General features: G+C 59.8%; 1 protein-coding gene across 1 annotated transcript in view; it reads right to left on the bottom strand.

Moving 5' to 3' along the window:
- Positions 1-18,458, bottom strand: part of DYNC1H1 (dynein cytoplasmic 1 heavy chain 1) — a 53,759-nt gene that overhangs the window by 24,918 nt on the left and 10,383 nt on the right. The window contains exons 3-25 of the mRNA XM_075532320.1: positions 17,729-17,902; positions 17,131-17,386; positions 16,600-16,786; positions 14,786-15,057; positions 14,459-14,686; positions 10,578-11,654; positions 9,875-10,054; positions 8,912-9,061; positions 8,457-8,603; positions 7,977-8,117; positions 6,888-7,064; positions 6,645-6,755; positions 6,438-6,557; positions 5,658-5,897; positions 3,282-3,437; positions 3,070-3,183; positions 2,780-2,890; positions 2,482-2,691; positions 1,698-1,844; positions 1,431-1,597; positions 1,170-1,343; positions 539-704; positions 48-236 (exon numbers count right to left, since the gene is read on the bottom strand). Coding sequence (XP_075388435.1) covers positions 48-236; positions 539-704; positions 1,170-1,343; positions 1,431-1,597; positions 1,698-1,844; positions 2,482-2,691; positions 2,780-2,890; positions 3,070-3,183; positions 3,282-3,437; positions 5,658-5,897; positions 6,438-6,557; positions 6,645-6,755; positions 6,888-7,064; positions 7,977-8,117; positions 8,457-8,603; positions 8,912-9,061; positions 9,875-10,054; positions 10,578-11,654; positions 14,459-14,686; positions 14,786-15,057; positions 16,600-16,786; positions 17,131-17,386; positions 17,729-17,902 — 4,894 coding nt within the window. The remainder of the gene's footprint in view (positions 1-47; positions 237-538; positions 705-1,169; positions 1,344-1,430; positions 1,598-1,697; positions 1,845-2,481; positions 2,692-2,779; positions 2,891-3,069; positions 3,184-3,281; positions 3,438-5,657; positions 5,898-6,437; positions 6,558-6,644; positions 6,756-6,887; positions 7,065-7,976; positions 8,118-8,456; positions 8,604-8,911; positions 9,062-9,874; positions 10,055-10,577; positions 11,655-14,458; positions 14,687-14,785; positions 15,058-16,599; positions 16,787-17,130; positions 17,387-17,728; positions 17,903-18,458) is intronic.

Raw genomic sequence — 18,458 nt, 5'->3', positions numbered from 1 at the left:
GCCGGGCGTGCCCGCCCGCCCACCTACCCCACCTGGCCACAGCGTACCTGGTACTTGTCTATCCACGTGATGTAGGTGCCGGGATCAATTGACGTGGCTTTACCAAAAATCTCCACTTCCGTGACGGACTCAGCCAGCAGCTTGGCCAGGGTGACCCTCATCTCCTTCTCCACCAGCGTGAGCCACTCGTTGATTTTGGGGTGCTCAGTGATGGACACAGGCGTCTTAAACATGACCTGAAAGGAGCACGGTTCACACAGTGAGATGCGCACACATCGGAGAGCCGTTTCGTGAGCCTCAAGGAACCCTGGTGGCCCTGTGGGTACAGCTCTGGACAGCTAACCACGAGGATGGTGGTTCAAACCCACCAGCCGCTGGGTGGGAGAGCAAGGAGGCCGTCTGCGCCTGTAAGGACTGGCAGCGTCAGGGGCAGCACGGAGCTGCGCTCCTCTGGCCCCAGGGTGGCTGGGAGTCGGAATGGGTTGGGGGCTGGGGGACGGCCTTTGTCCACCCGAGTCGCAACGACAACCGCAGCTACCTCCTCTCCTTCCCGGGACGAGATGCCTAAGACGACGGAGTTTTCCTCGTTCAGGATGATGCTTGAAACACCGGCAAACATTTTCTTGAAATGTTTCTGTAACTTAGCCACATTCTTGCTGTTTCCAATGATCTCAAGCAAATCTTCGTCACCCACAAAATAGAACCTGAAATTGAAAAAGGGGGTCAAGTTGCACAGTCACCCAGCAGGTGGACATGGCTGGCTATCCCCAGCCAGAATTCCCTGACACCAGAATTCTGCCCAAGTCTTGGGGTCTCGGGGGAAGACACAGGTCCTGAAGCCCCAGGGCTCGCGAGGGTCAGGGCATCCATCTCACTTGGTGGGTTCTTTTGCGCTAAGCCACCCATCCACCCAGGAGGAGATGCTGCGTAGAAAGCGGACAGGGCACCACCAAGCGTGTAAGAGATGCCGGCTGCCTGGCGTGTGGGGGAGAGCTTCAATGACATCTGAAGACCGCCCTGAGGCGGATCATCAGGGACTACTGGTCCCCACCAGGCCTCGGTGCATGAAAGGGTCATCACGGGCTGGTGGAAACAGAGGCTGGGGGCGGGGCCAGGAAGCCAACTGGAAAGCATGTGCAGCTCAGTGCCTGCCAAGGCCGAACTCATACCTGGGGAAAGACGACCGCTCCCGTTCCAGGTACTCGCCCAGAGCCTTCTGGATCTTCCCTAGCAGGTCTGCCAACCTTTCCAGAGACCGCTGGACCCCCTGGATATTCAGAACGTCCATAACGAGGGGAGACTTGGAGACCTTTTTCATCAGAGCCAGAAACTCAGTGCTGATACTGCGAATCCAAAGATAATGCCCATCAGGCCCCTGGAACAGCCTGGTGCCGGCTCTCGTCCACTTTGGGAATCGTGGCAGGCCCTACCTCTGGAACCTCTGTGTCTCCACGGGCAGCAGGTTCTTGATGTCCGCGCTGCCCGTGAAGATGCCCTCCAGGTACACCCATCGCCTCTGCACGTCGATCCACACGTCAAAGAGGGCCATGATCCGGTTGAGCTTGTCTTCCCAGCTAAGAGCGTCCTCCTCAAAAACCTGGGGCAGCCGGGGGAGCGGAGAGCCAGCGTTAGCAGGCATCTAGTCCCCCCGGCCGGTGGACAGCCCCCAGGACAGGCAGGGCGCCCTGGCGGGGTACCTTGTAGTACGGCGAGAGCTTCATGGCGGAGACGCTGTTGATGTGCTCCTTGACCTTGTTGAAGAGGTCGTCCCAGCCTCGAATCAGGCGACACTTGTTCTGGTAGCTCACCAGGTCCAGCTCGTAGGTGTTCCAGACTTCTCTTATCTGAACGGGAGCAGAGGGAGCAGGGTGCCAACCACGGCCACACAGGGGTCGAGGGGCACGGGGACAGAAGGAGCCACAGGAGACAAGGCTCGCCCTGAGAGGGAAGCCACACTGCGCTGTGCTGGACGGAGGTGTGCTGTTCTGACAACATCTCCTTCAACCAGTCTGTAAGCCAGACGGGAGCAGCCCTGAAAGGTTACTTTGGCATAGAACCCAGAATGGGACAGGTTCCGGGGTGAGGCCCTGGAATAGGACTCAGAGTGGGGGCACAGCAAGGCCTCTCAGGATCCTCCAGCAGGAGACGAGAATGTGGATGGAAGGGCACACCCCAAGGGCAGGGGTGCTTTGGACCATGCTCAAAATAGAAGGCAAGAAACTTATTGCCAAGCAACACGCCCACCGCCCTACTGCTGTACGAGGCGAGGCCCCCCATTCACTCCTGGAAATCACAGCCTGGTCTGGTGATGTCTCGTCACACAAATTCCTGAAGACAGCCAGGAAGGCCGGGCGCTCACTGTGACCGGGCTCCAGGAGGCCTGCATCACAGCCGACCCCGACCCAAGCTGCCCTTTCTGCCCACCTCCCTCCCGCTTCCACAGGGCACGGCAGTCGCCATCCAGCCAGAGCGCGTGAGTACCTGCTTCAGAAACTCCTCCAATGCCATCTCCCCCTGGGCCACCAGGAGCACGTCCTTGACAATGGCCTCGTTCTTCTGCAGGTCCACGTCCCAGATCTGGCCCAGGGTCAGCTCGGACACCACCCAGTTCACATGCAGCCTCTTCATCAGCTGCTTCCAGTGGCGGTCTTTGAGCGCTTCCGACTTCAGCTCGATCACCAGCATGTTGATCTGGAGGAGGGGGGACACGCGGTCAGTCACCCACTAGCCTGTTTCCAAGGATGTGTGTACACACACACACACACACACGCACACCCACCTTCATGTAGCCTTTCAGGAGCCTCTGCACAAACTCGTAGGACGCGTACTGCCGCAGCCGCGCAGGGAAGTTCTTCAGCTGGTTCAGGAGGCCGTCCAGGCTCTGTCGGAGCTGCCCAAGGAAACTCGGTGTTACTGCTGGGGTGCGGGGAGGGAGCGTCCCGGAGGGACACACGGCGATGCACTGAGAACTCACACCGGGGGGCTCCTTGCTGACCCAGCTCCCAGGTCATGGCTAGAGCTGCTGATTGGCACGTAGGGGACACACAGCAGGGTCTACCCAGAACGCACCTTCCGGGGCTGCACAGACACCCAGGGCTGCTCCTTCATCTGGTCAATCTGCTCCCAGACCTTGGAGAGTTCTGACCAGACTCCTTTGAGGTCCTGAAGTTCTTCCAAGGCCACCTGCCGGGCAGGTACACTGGGGGTCAGCAATCAGCCCAGGCTCTGGCGCGCGCTGCCCCTCAAGGGGAGAGCCAGCCCCGCCGGCCCCATGCTCCCACCTGCACGCGCTCCTCACTGCCGCTGAGGAGACCAGTGTCCGTCAGCTCCAGCGCCTCCTTGGCCTTGGCGCACTTCTCTCGGTCGTCCTTGAGCCTGCCGAACTTCCCTTCATAGATGGTGAGCGCCTGCAGGGCCTCCTCGGGGCGAAGGTTGCCCTGAAAGCCGATGGTGCACAGTTGGAGATCGAAGTCTCAGAGAAGGGGGGCCGAGAAACAGGGTCCCTGACAACACTTACACGCCAGTGGGAAACAGGGGACCCTAACCACTTATGTTGGCAGGAAATGGCCCCCAGGCACACCTACCTCCACCAGAGCTCAACAGGCTGCGCAGCTGTGCCTCGTGCACATGCCGCAGGGGTGAGTGACCCGCAGGGGTGAGTGACCGCATGAGAAAGGAAGGGGGAGCTTGGCGCGGTGTGGCTCTTGTTGTGCGAGATGATTTGGGAGATGGAGGGACCGTGACAGCCCTGGGAGGGGACTCATGCCAACAAAGAGGTCATAGCTTTTTACCCAGAGCAACACACACACACACATGCATGCACATGCACACTTCACACACACGTATAAGCACACGCATTTCACACATACGTGTCCTCCCCATCCTGAGGCGTACGCCTCCTTTAGTCAGTCCCCAAAGAGAAGACCTAAGTGCCCTTCTCCAGAGGAGTCAGCGTCAACACTGGGTCAAGATTTACCTACTTCCTTTGATCTCAGTAACTTTTTTCTCCAAAACTGACTAACAACGGAGAGAGGCTAACTGCGACGTGCTGGGGCCACTAAGTCCCGCTGGAGTGGGCTTCAGAGGCCAGTCCAGCCTGGAGCAGCAGGCGCTGCAGGGGACCCACCGGGCTCTGCTGTCCAGGAGCAGTTGGCAGGGGACAGAGCACCCGCCAGTCGCTAGGGGAAGACTGTACCACCCGGGTTACTTGTGGAAACCCCATGCCCTTCACACCCTTACAACTCCACGCCCTTTCCTTTCCAGACCTGCTGCTGTGTCCTGAACGGAAGCCAGTGGCAAGTCCTGATGGCACCACGTGGGCCAGGACCCACTGACCATGTCCCCACTTGAACCTGCACCTAGAGCTCCAATCAGCGCATGACCTGCCAGCTCCTCCCCTGTAGGTCTGCAGTGTCACCTGCGCGGACCTGACAGCCCTCAGCCTCCTCCTGCCTAGGACACGCCTCACCATGGGGCTCCACACTCACACAGACACGGGGTGTTTGTCTATCTCGTCCACTGCTGTGTCCCCATGGCTAGAACATGGCCGGCCCTCAACAAACACCAAGGTCAATGCTGGGAGGGAGGCGGCAGGGTGCGCACCCAGCAAAGTGTGACAGTTTCCCAGGACAGAGGGGGCTGCAGAGTGTGAGGCTTGGTCTGTGTCTATGAGGAACTGAATTCTCAATCCCCAGCAAGCCTGTGAATGCGCAGAATCTAAGAATCCACACCCATTGCCACTGTGTCCATTTCAGCAACCTTGTGGGACAGAGTGTGGCTGTCCTGTGGTCCCTATGGAAGCAGACTTCCTCCACACTGTTCCCTTGAGGAACAGCAGGTGAATTGGAACCACCAACCTTTCATAAGCAATTGGGTTTAAAAAAAAAGAAATATTTAGGGAAAAAACTTAACCAGAGAAACAAAAGACCTGTACATACAAAACTACAGAACACAACCACAAGAAGCCAAAGCAGACCCCCACAGGTGCACAGACACGCCATGCTCCTGCATAGGAAGAATTGTAACATCGTGAAAACGCCAAGACTACCTGGAGCAGAGGTTCTCAACCTTCCTGATGCCGTGACTCTTTCACAACTGAGGTGACTCCTCCCAACCATGAGATTAATGAGATTAATTTTATGGCTACTTCATCACTATAATTTTGCTATTGTTATGAATCAGGTGACCCCGTGAAAGGGTCGTTTGACCCCAGGTTGAGAACCGCTGACCTAAAGTGACCGGCAGCTAGAAAACAATTCCAGCCCAGATTCCAACATCACTCTTTCAGGAGAGGGAAGAACAAGTCTTTTCCAGCTTTACACGGACAAGAAAGGGGCGCCGGGTAAACGGAGAACTGCTGAAGAACAAGTCAGAGGCCTCACACTTTGACCTCAAAGCCTACCAGGCGCTGCCTGCCTCTCAGCTAGCAGTCAGACTCTCAGCCACCGGGCTCTGTAACTGAAGAACTAAGGCCTTTAAGCTTCAAAGCAGTTTCCCGACTCAACTGGTCATCACGGGTGGTCTGAGTCAGAAGGGGTGCCGTGTTCTCGCTCGTGTATTTCCAAATCTACTACGGGCAGCGCCAAACAGGCCTTCAGCGGCAGAGGGGAGAAAGGCCCATGCCATGGCATCACCAAGTCTTAGAGAAGGGCACTCACAGTGACAGGCTTGGTCTTCTCCCAGTCGCTCAGCAGGTCGATGGTGCGGCTCTCCACAGCCCTGTCCTCTTGGACGATCTTCATCTGCAGGTTCGCCACCTGCTGCTGGATGGCCGAGTCCTTCCGCCGCATGATGTCATTGAAGGCTCCCCACTCGCCCTCAATGTTGTCGATGTAGAGCCAGGAGGGCGGGAACTGGAAACGCTGCTTCTCCAGCAGGCGCTGGCCATTGCGGTAGAGCTGTGAGCGGGGAGGACAAAAGGGTCGGCAGTGATTTAAACGTAACCGGACCCACCACCAGGTTTCCACGGGGCAGACGGCACCTCGGCTGCAGAACACAGGCCCGTCAAGACATCCGTTCATCTCCTGAAGCTTCTGCCTGGGGACCCCTGGCGTCTGAGGGCAGAAGCTCCACGAGGCCTCCGTGGCCGGCGTGGTTACTGGGTTGGGTGTACCCATGTGGCCTCGAGCAGGGGGTGATGTGTGCTAGAAGTGAACTCCCCACCCCCACTTAGACAAGAGGGATCTGAGTGTGGCCGCCTGGAATTCAGCAATGTGAGGAGGAAGAGATGAAAGGAAGCCAGTGCCCCTCTACCTCACTGTGACTGAAAACCACCTGCAAGTGCCCAGGAGCACAGCAGGTGGCCGGCCACAGGCCGCCTCATAAGAAACAGCCGCTCGGAGGCCGGCAGATCTAGGGCATGCCTCAGAACGCAACCATCGAAGAAGACACGCCAAGTGCCGGGTCCTGGGGGCGCAGCTAACTCCCACAGCGCTCACCTCCACCTGCTTCTCGAACTGCTTGATTTTCCGCTTCAGAGATTGCACATAGGTGATGAAGGTGACTGCGTCGGAGGTGCTGGCCGTGTCCACCGAGTGCTGCTCCAGCTCTTGGCGAGACTACGGGTTAAGAGCACGTGCGTGGGGGGTGAGCAGGCAGGCTGGGATTACCTGCTGAACCACCGCGCTGCCTGGCCCCCACCTCACCTTGGAGATCTGGGCGTGGAAGTCCGTCATGTTGGAGCCCAGCATCTGTCCGAACTTGCTGAGAACCTCCTTGTGCCAAGAGTCGTACTTCAGGTTCACCTTCGACTGCACCTGCAGGGGCGAGCACACGGGACATGGACGGCGTTAGCACCTCCGGGCTGGAGGTGGAGGTGGGTCTGGGTGCTCTGCATGGCTCTCCCAGCTACCCAAGAACCTTCCCATGGGTTCGCCAGCCCCGCTCACCTTGCCGTAGTCTATGACCACTGGCCCAAACTCCTTCTTGGTTTCCGCATTGTCAAAGGTCCCCCTGGCCTTCCGTATCTGGACCAGGAGGGCCTGCCACTTGCTCAGATCTTCCCCGAGGCGGTTGTAGATGTTCTCAGCTTGCATGTCCCACAAGCACTGGTACTGAAGCCAGACCTGCGGGGGAGCAGGGGCCAGGCTTACGTCATGCACAATGTCGGGATGCGCCCTGCTCGGGGGCCGGTAGCAAGGCTCGGGCTCTTTTGTTTCCACCCCACTGGCGTCGGGTCGAATCTGACTCCCAGTGACCCCACAAGGCAAAGGAGAGCTGCCCCTGGGGGCCTGTCCTCTTTATAGAAGCAAGCGGAGCAGCTGGTGGGCTTGAACCACCAACCTTTGGGTCAGCTGCCAAGCACTAACCACGGAGTGGCTGGGGCTCCCTTTACTTTAAATCCCCTGGCAGGATATTCTCAGAAAACAGCACTGACTCTTCCAGCGATTAGTGCTGATGGGTGAACAGGGTGGGCGCTAATTACCGTCTCTGAATCGTCTGCCTGAAGCCGAGAAAACCCAACAACCCAGCCCGCTGTGGCAAGTCGATCCTCGCTCACAGCGGCCCTGCAGGGCAGAGCAGAGCTCCTCCTGGTGTTCTGGGCTGGACATCGTGCGGAAGCACAGAGCCGCACCTTTCTCCCGAACAGCAGTGCTTCTCCATAATTTAAGGACATGCAGCACAATGTTCTGTCACACTCACGTAAACAAAACGCCCATTGAACACACGGGGGACACAGCACTCCACAACCATGGACAAGGGGCTTCGAGTGAAAACGGAATGAAAAGCAAATGGAATTTCCCCAAGACCTGCTTTATGCCCCTCCTCATGGATGACTACCTCCCTGTCCCCCGCTTATCAATGACCAAATGCAAACGTGGCCTCCGCTCGATGGATCTCCCAGTTAGCTGGTCCCCCATAGCCTGGTCCTCTGCTCAACCAGCTGATGCTATCGATCTGGTGCATGGCGTCCACGTGGCCCGTCTGTCACTTCTCACGTGAGCGGAGCCTGCCGCACCTGAGCAGGAGCCTCTCACCTTGACGTACTGGCCGACCTCGGTCACGATTCCCATCACCGCCGAATACGACTCCTCCAGGGCTGCCGGGCCGTCGGGCATCCGTGTCAGAGCGTTCCGGTAGAATTTCTCTTCCTCGGTCAGTTCATAGTGGACGCCAACCTAGGCAGCCAGAGCCACACGGATTTCTCACTCATGTTCTGGTTGTTCTCCAAGGTCCCGGACTTTCCCATCATGCTGCTGCACTCTGCTAGTGCCCCCATCCGCCTCAAGGCCACGGCAGGGCCTTCAAGAGTGTAAACCTTGGTTCACGGGAACAGACAGCCTCGCCTGCCTCCCAGTGTCTGGTGGGCTTGAACCACCGACAGTGCAGTTGGCAGTCCACTGCTTATCCCACAGCGCCCCAGGGCTCCCGCCAGCCGGGGTGCACACAGCGTCAGATGGCCAGTGAAGCCCGGAGCCTGAAAGGGGGGTGGGGCCCGCAGCCCCAGGCAGGCTCACCTGGTACCGCTGACTCTGGATCCTGGGGAGGGACAGGATGATCATCTTCCAGGCGAACATCTCCTGGTAGAGCTTGTACCTGCACTCCTCGATGGGCGGGTTCAGGTAGATCACCTGGTTGGTGATTCTCAGCTCATGGACCACGTTCTGTGGAAGAGGAGCAGCTTACTCAGTGGCCTACGTGGCCTGGTTTTCACACCCACACCCTCCCGCCACGCCTTCAACGGCTACTTCTCTGCAGCCCAGACTAGCTGCTTCATTAGTAGGCGTGGCCCTCCCCACAGAGGCCATAGAAGGTCAGAGATCAGTCCTGTGCGGCTCCCCTAGAGCTGTGGTCTAAGTCACGACAGGTGCAAGGGGAGGCACCGGCCCTCCAAGGAGAGCTTGTGCAGCACACTCGCACACATGCGCACACACACACACTGGAGAGCCTCAAAGCCACAGGAAACACTCACCTTGATCTTCGGCTCACCGCCAGGTTTGTGACTGACTTGAGGGGCGTCTGTATCCATGTCAACTTCCGCCTTGTCTTCCGCTTGTCCAAGAAGGACCTGGGTCCAGGCTCTGAGGCCAGCTTGTAGGCGGACACCCAGGATTCTCTCAATCTAGAGAAAGAGCAGGGTCAGGAACGGTGTCTATTCCACAGGTGCGCACACAGAGCAAGCAGTCGCTGCAGTGGGTCAAGGGTGAGCAGTTCCTAGACAGTGACCCCCCGCCCACCGCCCCTGACAGCCCACACTGTCCTCTCTGGGCTACACAGCAGGCTGCCTGCTGCCTCTTGATGGCCAGGCCACTGTCCTTGTGGCTGAGAAGTGACCCACATACGGCTCACTGCCTCCGCACAGCAGAAAACCCAGCGCCCAGAGAGGCGCTCGTGGTCAGCCTGCGGGCACACCTGGGGCTCGGAGCCGCAGAACGCACTTTCTTCCAGCCAGAGGCAGTCGCCTGTGTCGGAGGGCAGAGGGGGAGCGTGCCCCGAACGGGTGTCTGAGGCTACCGCCTGCTCTGTGAGGCCATGAGAGTAGCGGGGGCTTGGGAGAGTGGAGTGTGTCCTGCTTTGCGTCAGCGTTCCACTGCACAGTGCACCCCGACTCATGTGCCCGTTAACTTAATGGCTGGGCGGAAGTTTTCTGTTCTGTTGTACACAGGTGCCAATGATAGGAACTAGCATGTGATGGCCCCTGACCTAGCTGGGTCCTCTACACCAGGAACAGGAGCTCCCATCTGGGGGGCGGGAGAAGAGTCACCCAGTGTTAAGAAGAGAGTGCACACACTGGTGCCAACTCCCCAAAGAGCGATGGGGACTCCTTTTTCTCCCTCGCAGCCCCGGAACGGGAGTGGGCTCGGCTCTGGTGGGGGCGGTGCCCACTCACTTTGGTGGGCAGGGGCAGGGGCTCTCTCCGCCAGCCAGGTCCTACCTCCATGTCCAGCTTGCTGACCCAGATGGGCAGGTTGGAGTAGGAGTGCAGGTTCAGGTCGTCCACGGCTTTCTGGACGCGGTTCAGGATCTCGGAGAAGGTCTTGTGATCGAACATGCACGTTTCCAGGGAGCGGACCTCGAGGTCGATCTTCTCCTCAATGATCAGCAGGTCGTCCACCTGCAGGAGCACGGCGGGATGACAAGGCCCCCTCTGCTCAACTCGGGCTGCGCGCGCACCCACTCCCATAGCCACTTCCTCCCTGCTCTGGGGTGAGGGTCCCATGGAAGGGAAGTGTAGGGAGCGTGGGCAGCTTGTCCCCTCGGCGCAGATTGGGGCCAACTGCGCTGCTGTCTGTGAAGCAAGGCCACAAATGGGGCAGGCAGCTGGCCAGTGCTCTGGCCGTGTCCTCTGCCCCACTCTGTGAGCGAGCTGGTGGCAGCCTCCTGGTCAACAGCCCCAGCCTTCTCAACAGCACCCACGCCCCCTGCAGCCTACCCCTCACTCCTGTCCAAACGGCCACCTGCACGCCTCCTGCAGCAGACGGAGGGGGCCCACAGGTTTCTCCAGGACTGGACTAACATTGGAGACCCCGGGAGCAAGGCCTGGAGACCTGTTCCCTGTAAACCGGGCACTGACAGCAGCCTGCGCTGCCCGTGTGTGTGTGTGGGGGGGGACAGCGAGGACCTGGCTGCGCACGCACCTTCTCCTGGAAGTTGAAGACAGTCTCTGCGAGGCGCTGCACGTAGGGGTCGAGCTTGTAGGACTCCCACACCAGGGCGACGCCCTCCGCTATCAGCGCCTGCACCTCGCGCTTGAGGCCGGCGACCAGGAGCGAGATGGTGCTGCGCTCCTCCACCTTCTCGCAGGTGCGCTCGTAGGTGCGCACGCTCTCGATCAGCGAGATGGCGAACGGGTACAGCTGGTTGGCCTGGTGGGCCTTGTTGACGATGGCCAGCGGGACGCGGAAGCCCAGCCACTTGAGGTTGCGCACCTCCTTGGAGAGCGTGATGATCTCGGGCAGGAAGTTCACCTTCAGCTTCAGGACGTTGCCGGTGCGGCCGCGGACGCGGGTGCTCTCGATGGTGAAGATGCGCCCGGAGACGCCCAGGTTGCGCTGCTGCACCTTCCTGGCCCAGTCGTCGAAGATCTCCTGGGTGTTGAGCTTCATGCGGAAGCTGTCACCGTCCTGCTTGAGCTTCTGGCCCTCCACGTGGTTCTCCCAGCCCTTGCCCAGCACGTCCTCCACACGCTTCATGTAGGCCGTCAGCTGCCGGTCGATCTGCTTGGCCCAGATGATGGACCCCGAGACGGGGGGCAGGTCGCGCACGTGGCTCATCTTGCACGCCTGGCTCTGCGGGTACTGGACCTTGAACTTGTCGTGCAGTGAGCCGATGTCGTCCTTCACGCGCTGGATCAGCTGCGTCTGGTACTCGCGGATGGCCCCGCGGATGTGGGGCCTGACGAAGAGCGCGTTGAAGCGGGAGAAGATGCGGAACATCTCGTTGGCGTTCTTGGCGGTGCCCAGCTGGTCGCGCAGGCGCGCGGTGATGCGGGTCTCCACGCGGTCGATGCGCTCGTCGTACCGCTTCATGGCCGCCTCCCAGGCCTCTGTGCCCTCCTTGGAGACGTCCAGCCCGTCCACCTCCTTGACGTTCTCATACGCCAGGTTGACCTCCTCGATGGCGTTCGCGTCGGCGGCGTCAAAGAGAACCTCTGCCACTTTCATGTCCTGGGGCTCCGGCACCTCGCCCGGATTCTGCTGGGCCACCGCCGTGACCTACAGGCAGAGGTGCAGAACAAAGGGTCAGCCAGGCGGTGGCCAGGACGTGCCTCTCAGCACTGCCCGCCAGCTGGATGGGCCAAGAACCCACAGCCGAACCCAGGCTTGAACGCCACCTGCCGCTCCAAGGGAGCGCCGGGGCTTCTACTCCCGTAAAGAGTTACGGCCTCGGAAACGCACGCGCGGGGCTGTTCTACCCCTAGCCATCTACCCGTAGGGACTCCGCGGCAGAGAGCCTCCGCGGCAGAAGACGAGGAGCTTCAGTGGGGACAGTTCCCTTGCTTATGCGGCTGAAACACATGTAAAAGCCCGACTCTCCCTCTTCAAGGTTCAACCGAGAGCAAGCAACACTGCACTGCAGGGAGCCGTTGACACTGGAGAGAAACGAGGCCGCTGTCACCGCACAGATCGTCCGTACAGCCACAGCCCAGAGCTGTTCATGCTGCAGAACCAGTCACAGCGCACATACCGCACCGGCCAAAGAAACCCGTGGAACCAGACTCCACAGGGCCCCACGTCCACCTGGACGCAACCCAGACGCCTGTGCATCTGGGACACTTCAAGTGGTTTCGCTCCGCTCTAACTAAAACCGGACTTTTCCAAGCACCCCAAGTGTAAGCCACAAACTAGCCGCCTGTGGTCCCCGTGGCTTCGTCACCATAATCCCCACGGCCGTGCTCTCCTGGTTCATGATCCCGGCCACTTCGAAACCCCATTGGGCTGGCCACTGCATGCCGCCTTTTTGCATGTTCATGGAGAAACGTCCACTTTACAATGTTACGCTCTCTAAACTGTGGGCCAAGCCGACTTTGTAAAATAGAACTTTGCGTTTTATTTCCAGCCCTTAGAAGCAACAAGAGGACTCTTAGTAATAGCATCTTTCTCCCACAGGGCGGTGGGTGAGCACCAAGTGTCAACCTTGAGGACAGCAGCCACCTTCCCACTGTTACCCTCCTGCTGCCACCTGGATGTCAGCCTGTTAGCACTTAGCCAGTGAACGTGGCATGGTATTTGCTCTACACCACACACTGTCTGTCCATTCCCACCCACCTCCTCGTCTGTCCACTCCCACCCACCTCCCCGTCTGTCCACTCCCACCCACCTCCCCGTCTGTCCACTCCTATCCACCTCCCCGTCTGTCCACTCCCATCCACCTCCCCGTCTGTCCACTCCCATCCACCTCCCCGTCTGTCCACTCCCACCCACCTCCCGTCTGTCCATTCCCATCCACCTCCCCGTCTGTCCACTCCCACCCACCTCCCGTCTGTCCATTCCCACCCACCTCCCCGACTGCCCATTCCTATCCATCTACCCGTCTGTCCATTCCCATCCACCTCCTCGTCTGTCCACTCCCACCCACCTTCCTGTCTGTCCACTCCTATCCACCTCCCCGTCTGTCCACTCCCACCCACCTCCCCGTCTGTCCACTCCCACCCACCTCCCCGTCTGTCCACTCCCACCCACCTCCCGTCTGTCCATTCCCATCCACCTCCCGTCTGTCCATTCCCACCCACCTCCCCGACTGCCCATTCCTATCCATCTACCCGTCTGTCCATTCCCACCCACCTCCCCGTCTGTCCACTCCCACCCACCTCCTCGACTGTCCACTCCCACCCACCTCCTCGTCTGTCCACTCCCACCCACCTCCTCGTCTGTCCACTCCCACCCACCTCCCCGTCTGTCCACTCCCACCCACCTCCCCGTCTGTCCACTCCCACCCACCTCCCGTCTGTCCATTCCCATCCACCTCCCGTCTGTCCATTCCCACCCACCTCCCCGACTGCCCATTCCTATCCATCTACCCGTCTGTCCATTCCCATCCACCTCCCCGTCTGTCCACTCCCACCCACCTCCTCGTCTGTCCACTCCCACCCACCTCCTCGTCTGTCCACTCCCACCCACCTTCCCGTCTGTCCACTCCCACCCACCTCCCCGTCTGTCCACTCCCACCCACCTCCCCATCTGTCCACTCCTATCCATCTACCCGTCTGTCCATTCCCATCCACCTCCCCGTCTGTCCATTCCTATCCATCTACCCGTCTGTCCATTCCCACCCACCTCCCTTCTGTCCATTACCACACCTCCCCGGTCTGTCCATTCCCACCCACCTCCCCGTCTGTCCATTCCCACCCACCTCCCGTCGGTCCACCTCCACCCACCTCCCGCCTGTCCATTCCTACGTCTACATGAAAAGGAGGGAGGCTGGCCCTCAAGGACTTGCACTGACACAGGGGCTGCAACAATGGGTCCAGGCATGGGAAGCATGGGGAGAATGGCCCAGGACCGGGCCATGTTGCGTTCTGTTGTGCATGGGGTCGCTATGGGTCGGAACCAACTCAATGGCACCTAACAACCACCACCCATCTCCGGTTTCCAGGAGAACAGAGCGAGTGAAGCAGAGGGAAAGGAGAACGCAGGAAGTGTGAGGGAAGGTGTGTACAAAGAAGTCACTGATTCTTTGAATAAACCTCAGACATGTGCCATTGCAATCACAGCTTCTCAAAAATATCTCACTGCCATGGAGTCGATCCTGACTCGTAGCGACCCACGTCTTACACATGAGAAATCTGGGCCGTCCCTGAGCTCATTATGTGATGGGACTAGAACAGAACCCTGGAAGTCTGGCTCAGGGTCTGTGCAGGATGGAGGAAGGACGAGTGGCTAGGGGGCCCTGAGGGCCAGGCACAGGTTTGCCAGCATCAGGGGAGTCAAGGAGGACGGGACGGATTGGCAATAGAGGCACGAGCCGTCGGTCCTGCACCGGGGAAGCAGCCATGGAGGCGGCATGCATCGGCACGTACCTGCGGCCGTAGGACCCTGACGATCACGGCTCTGAGCTGCTCGTGCTGGCGCCGGAACTTGCGCATCTGGTCCAGGCGCGCCTGCAGCTTCCTGTGCGCGGGGTTGATGCGCCACACCATCTTCAGGTTCTCCTCCCGCTTCCTCTTCACGATGTCCCGCAGGAGCACCTGCAGCTTCTCATACTCGTCGTCCCACGTCTGGAAAACCTCGAAGCACGCCACCATGACCTGTGCGCCAGACGGGGGACAGAGGCCGCCGTGAGCAGACTGCGTCTTTGTCATCCCCCTGTGGCCCAGAGGGTCTTGCGCCCGTGCGCACACACGCACCTTCTCAAACTCCTCGTAGGCCACATGCATGAGCTTCCTGGTCCCCAGCACTTTGAGCAGCTGCGAGCTGAGGTCCCTGGAGATGGCCTCCACCAGGCGCAGCGCCCTCTGGATGGGGTACTTGGTGTTGCGGATCTTGCGCAGGTGGGTGAAGATGGCGACGAGTGCCTGCCGGGTCTTGTCCAGCTCCGTGGCTGACAGGAGGTCGTTCAGCGGGAAGTCCTTCATCAGGGGGTTGTAGTCGTTCACCGTCTCCAGCGCCTGTTTCAGCCCTGGGCCAGCGCAGGAAGAAGGGTGAGGGGGGCTCTCAGAGGAAGGACTACACCGAACTGAGCAGTCCCCCCAGGCCCAGCGCTGGGCAAACCAGAAACCACAAGGGAAACTTTCCAGGCGAATGTTCTGATGTGGCCAGCAGCCTCGCGAGACAAGGAACACCCTAAACAGGTTGATCCCCTCCTTTCTGTGCCCGAGTAGCCCTAGCCCAGCCGTCCGCACTCTCAGAATGTCCCACCGAGAGTTATGAAGTTGGGGAAACCCACAGCCCCAGCACCCTCACGAACACTAGGCTTGTGTGCTCACGGCTTAGCGAGGCTCGAGAGGGCGGCTGGGCACAGTAGCATCACCTGGCCCCAGTCTATTCCTGACTCCCTCTGGCCCGAGCAGGGGAGTTGTTATGAGACAAGAAGCAGAGGCCTCGGGGGTCCTAAAAAATCAGTGCCAGCCTCTCAGCACCAGTTGCCCAGCCCAGGAACGTGTGCAGTGGACCCAAGGGACCGAGACTGCCCTTTGGAATGGCCATCACGTGCTGGGGACAGGGAAGCAGCAGCAGACAGTGCTGTCCTCAGGCCTGGTTCTGTGACTGCATCCCTACACGGCTAACATGTGTTCTGTGTTGTTTGTCGTTATAGTTAAATCAACAGTGCAGCCCCCACCCCACCCTCTACCTTCCCACGGCGTTACGCTACGCACATGCTCAGTGTCCCATGAGAACACACAGGCCTTTAAAAGTACTCTTCTACTGTCTTTTGGTGAGGGCCCACGTGGAGCCCAGGCTCCCAGGGACCACGGTGATGTGGACGCCTTTGCTCGCAGTGCTGCACGGCCTCCACGCGGCCGCACTCATGTGGTCGGCTTCCGCACGAGCGAGCTGCCCTTGCCCTCTCACCTTTCTGTAAATCGCCTCACACAGGCGGACTTTCTAAAGGCACACGGGACTCAGAGGCGATGGTCTTCACTTTGGGAACCACCCTGCCACTTAGCTAGAAGGTGCCCTCAGGGGTGCTAACGTGTCTCTGCGGAAGGAGGCTGTTTGGCAGCAGCTGGCCCTTCGGCCGCACCCCGTACACATGCCCTATGTAGAAGTGAAGCCGTTCCGACCACTTCTCCCAACAAGGGGGAGGCAGGGAGGGAAGAGGGCAGAGGAGGGGAAAGGAGAGCTGATTGGCTGTCCTTGGGGACATGAACCAAACCCCACTGCCACCCAGTGCACCCGACTCAGTGTGGCCCTAGGGAGGGCTTCCAGAGTGTACATCTTGCCAGAGCAGCCAGCCTCATTCTTTTCCCTTTAAGTGGCTGGTGGGCTTGAACTGATAACCTCAGGGTTAGCAGCCCACGCTTGTCCCACAGCGCCACAAGGGCAAGGTTTCCTTCCCTCAAACCACCTTCCTGCCTGGGCCACAGCTGGCTTCACATCAAGAGGGCCCAGCCCAACCCAGAAGCCAGGTCACTGATGGCAGGAGGCAGACACCCAGAGCTCTAGCCTGGGCCCAGAGCCCCACCGCCTCCCTCCCTCCCGTCCCTGGGGTGGCCCCCACCTGTGTCGGTGTCGAAGCTCACGGTGGCGTGGAAGCGCTTGCCGTGCTTCAGGATGTCCAGCGTGAGCAGCACCTCGGGGCTCTCCCGCTTCTCCTGGATGCGGTACAGCGCACGCTCCAGGTTCAGCCAGAAGCTGATTTCCTGCAGGGCCGTTCCGGAGGCAGGGTCTCGGTCCAGCTTCGTCACCTTGAAAGAGATGGGATTGCTTACGGATGGTCACGGCGGAGAAGCCGTTACGGACAGCCTCGGCGTGTCCCACGTGGAGCGGCATACTGGACTTCCCTGCGGATAGCTGTGGATTGGATCTGGAACCGCCGGCCTGGGACCACGGGCAGGGACGCTCTGAGAGCTCATCGTCAACCACCTCTGACTGTCCCCGGGCCACCCGCCTAGACCAACCTCCCGCTGCCCCCAGCTGGGCAAGAGCAGAGTCCCCAGTGGCACTGCGAGCCAGCAAGCGAGACGGGAACTGACGCTGCTGACAGTTCCCGCGGGGACACAGAGGGGCCCGGCGAGCTGCGTGGTCCCACCTTCTGGATTTCTCGGATCCAGCGGTTCACTCCGGACTGCAGCTGATTGAGGAAAGTGGGGTCTTCCACCTTGTCCCCGAAGTCCGTGACCTTGGGCTTGTCCCCGCGCTCACAGCACTGCTTGGCCACGTTGGTGATGATGGGGTGCACGGGCAGGCTGATCTCGGGGATCTCAATGTTCTGCTGCAGGTGCAGGAGGCCCATCTCCAGCTCGGCGATCTTCTTCTCCACCGAAGGTGCCATCTTGTCGCCGTCCCTGAGAGACAGTGCGTGCCTGCATGGTCTCCTAAGACACCAGCTCTTCACATGGGTCCAAGAGCAAATGCCGGGGTCCCGTGGCCTCCCAGGGCCCTATGACCACGCCCTCACCCCCACAAATTAAATCATAAACACCAAACCCACTGCCGTCAAGCCGACTCCCACGGAGCCGCTGGCAAGTCCAAAGCGCTGACCTGGTGAGGGGCTCGGCTCAGGGTTCACCCCACCATGCGGCCAGGGCACCGTGCCCTGCCCAGGCCCCGACGGTCCAGCACCTCCCCAGCTGGCGGGTGAACACGGAGGCAAAGGGGCCTCCAGCCGACGCTGGGGCAGGCTTTACCTGTCTGCCTTGCCCGACTCTCTGATGTAAGACTTAAAGTAGGGGGCCACGGCATTGCTGATGAAGGAGTGCAGCGTCTCGTAGGGGGAGTCTTCGCTGAGCGTGAGGACGCGGAGCTGAGAGGACACGGGCTTGTCGGCGTCGATGACAGGAGTCCGTTTAATGAAGGCCAAGCTAAGGGAGGCGAGGGGAGAAGTCAGACAGCAGCGACAGGCTGCAGATGGCATGGTGTCAGACACAAAGTAACAGGCCATCTGAAGCTCCCACAGTTCCTAGGACGGCCTTCCTGCTGGTCTGGTCTCACTCACTGTGTGAGAACCCGTGAGCACATGGGGGTCGTACGGTCACACAAAGGCAGCAGAGCTGACCTGGCCAAGCGCACTCCTGGCCTTCTGCTAGCGGTTCTTAACCTGTGGGTCTCGACCCCTTTGGGGGGTCAAACGACCCTTTCACAGGGGTTGCCTGATTCATAACAGTAGCAAAATTAGTTATGAAGTAGCAACAAAAGTAATTTTATGGTTGCGGGTGGGGGCTCACCACCACATGAGTTACTGAATGAAAGGGTTCTGGCCTTAGGAAGGTTGAGAACCACTGCCCTAAGCCATGCTGTACGGACTCCCACCTCAGCCAGAGTCCCACCAGCTCAGCTGGACTGAGGGAGTCACCACAGACGGAGGGCGCCCCAGGCTCCACCCCCCACTGTACACCCTCCTCTCTCCCCTCGCCCCGC

Source organism: Tenrec ecaudatus, chromosome 14, assembly GCF_050624435.1.
Source record: "Tenrec ecaudatus isolate mTenEca1 chromosome 14, mTenEca1.hap1, whole genome shotgun sequence".
In the NCBI taxonomy this organism is placed as follows: Eukaryota; Metazoa; Chordata; class Mammalia; order Afrosoricida; family Tenrecidae; genus Tenrec; species Tenrec ecaudatus.
Note: the sequence above shows the minus strand (reverse complement) of the source record. Positions and strands in the feature narration are given on the sequence as shown.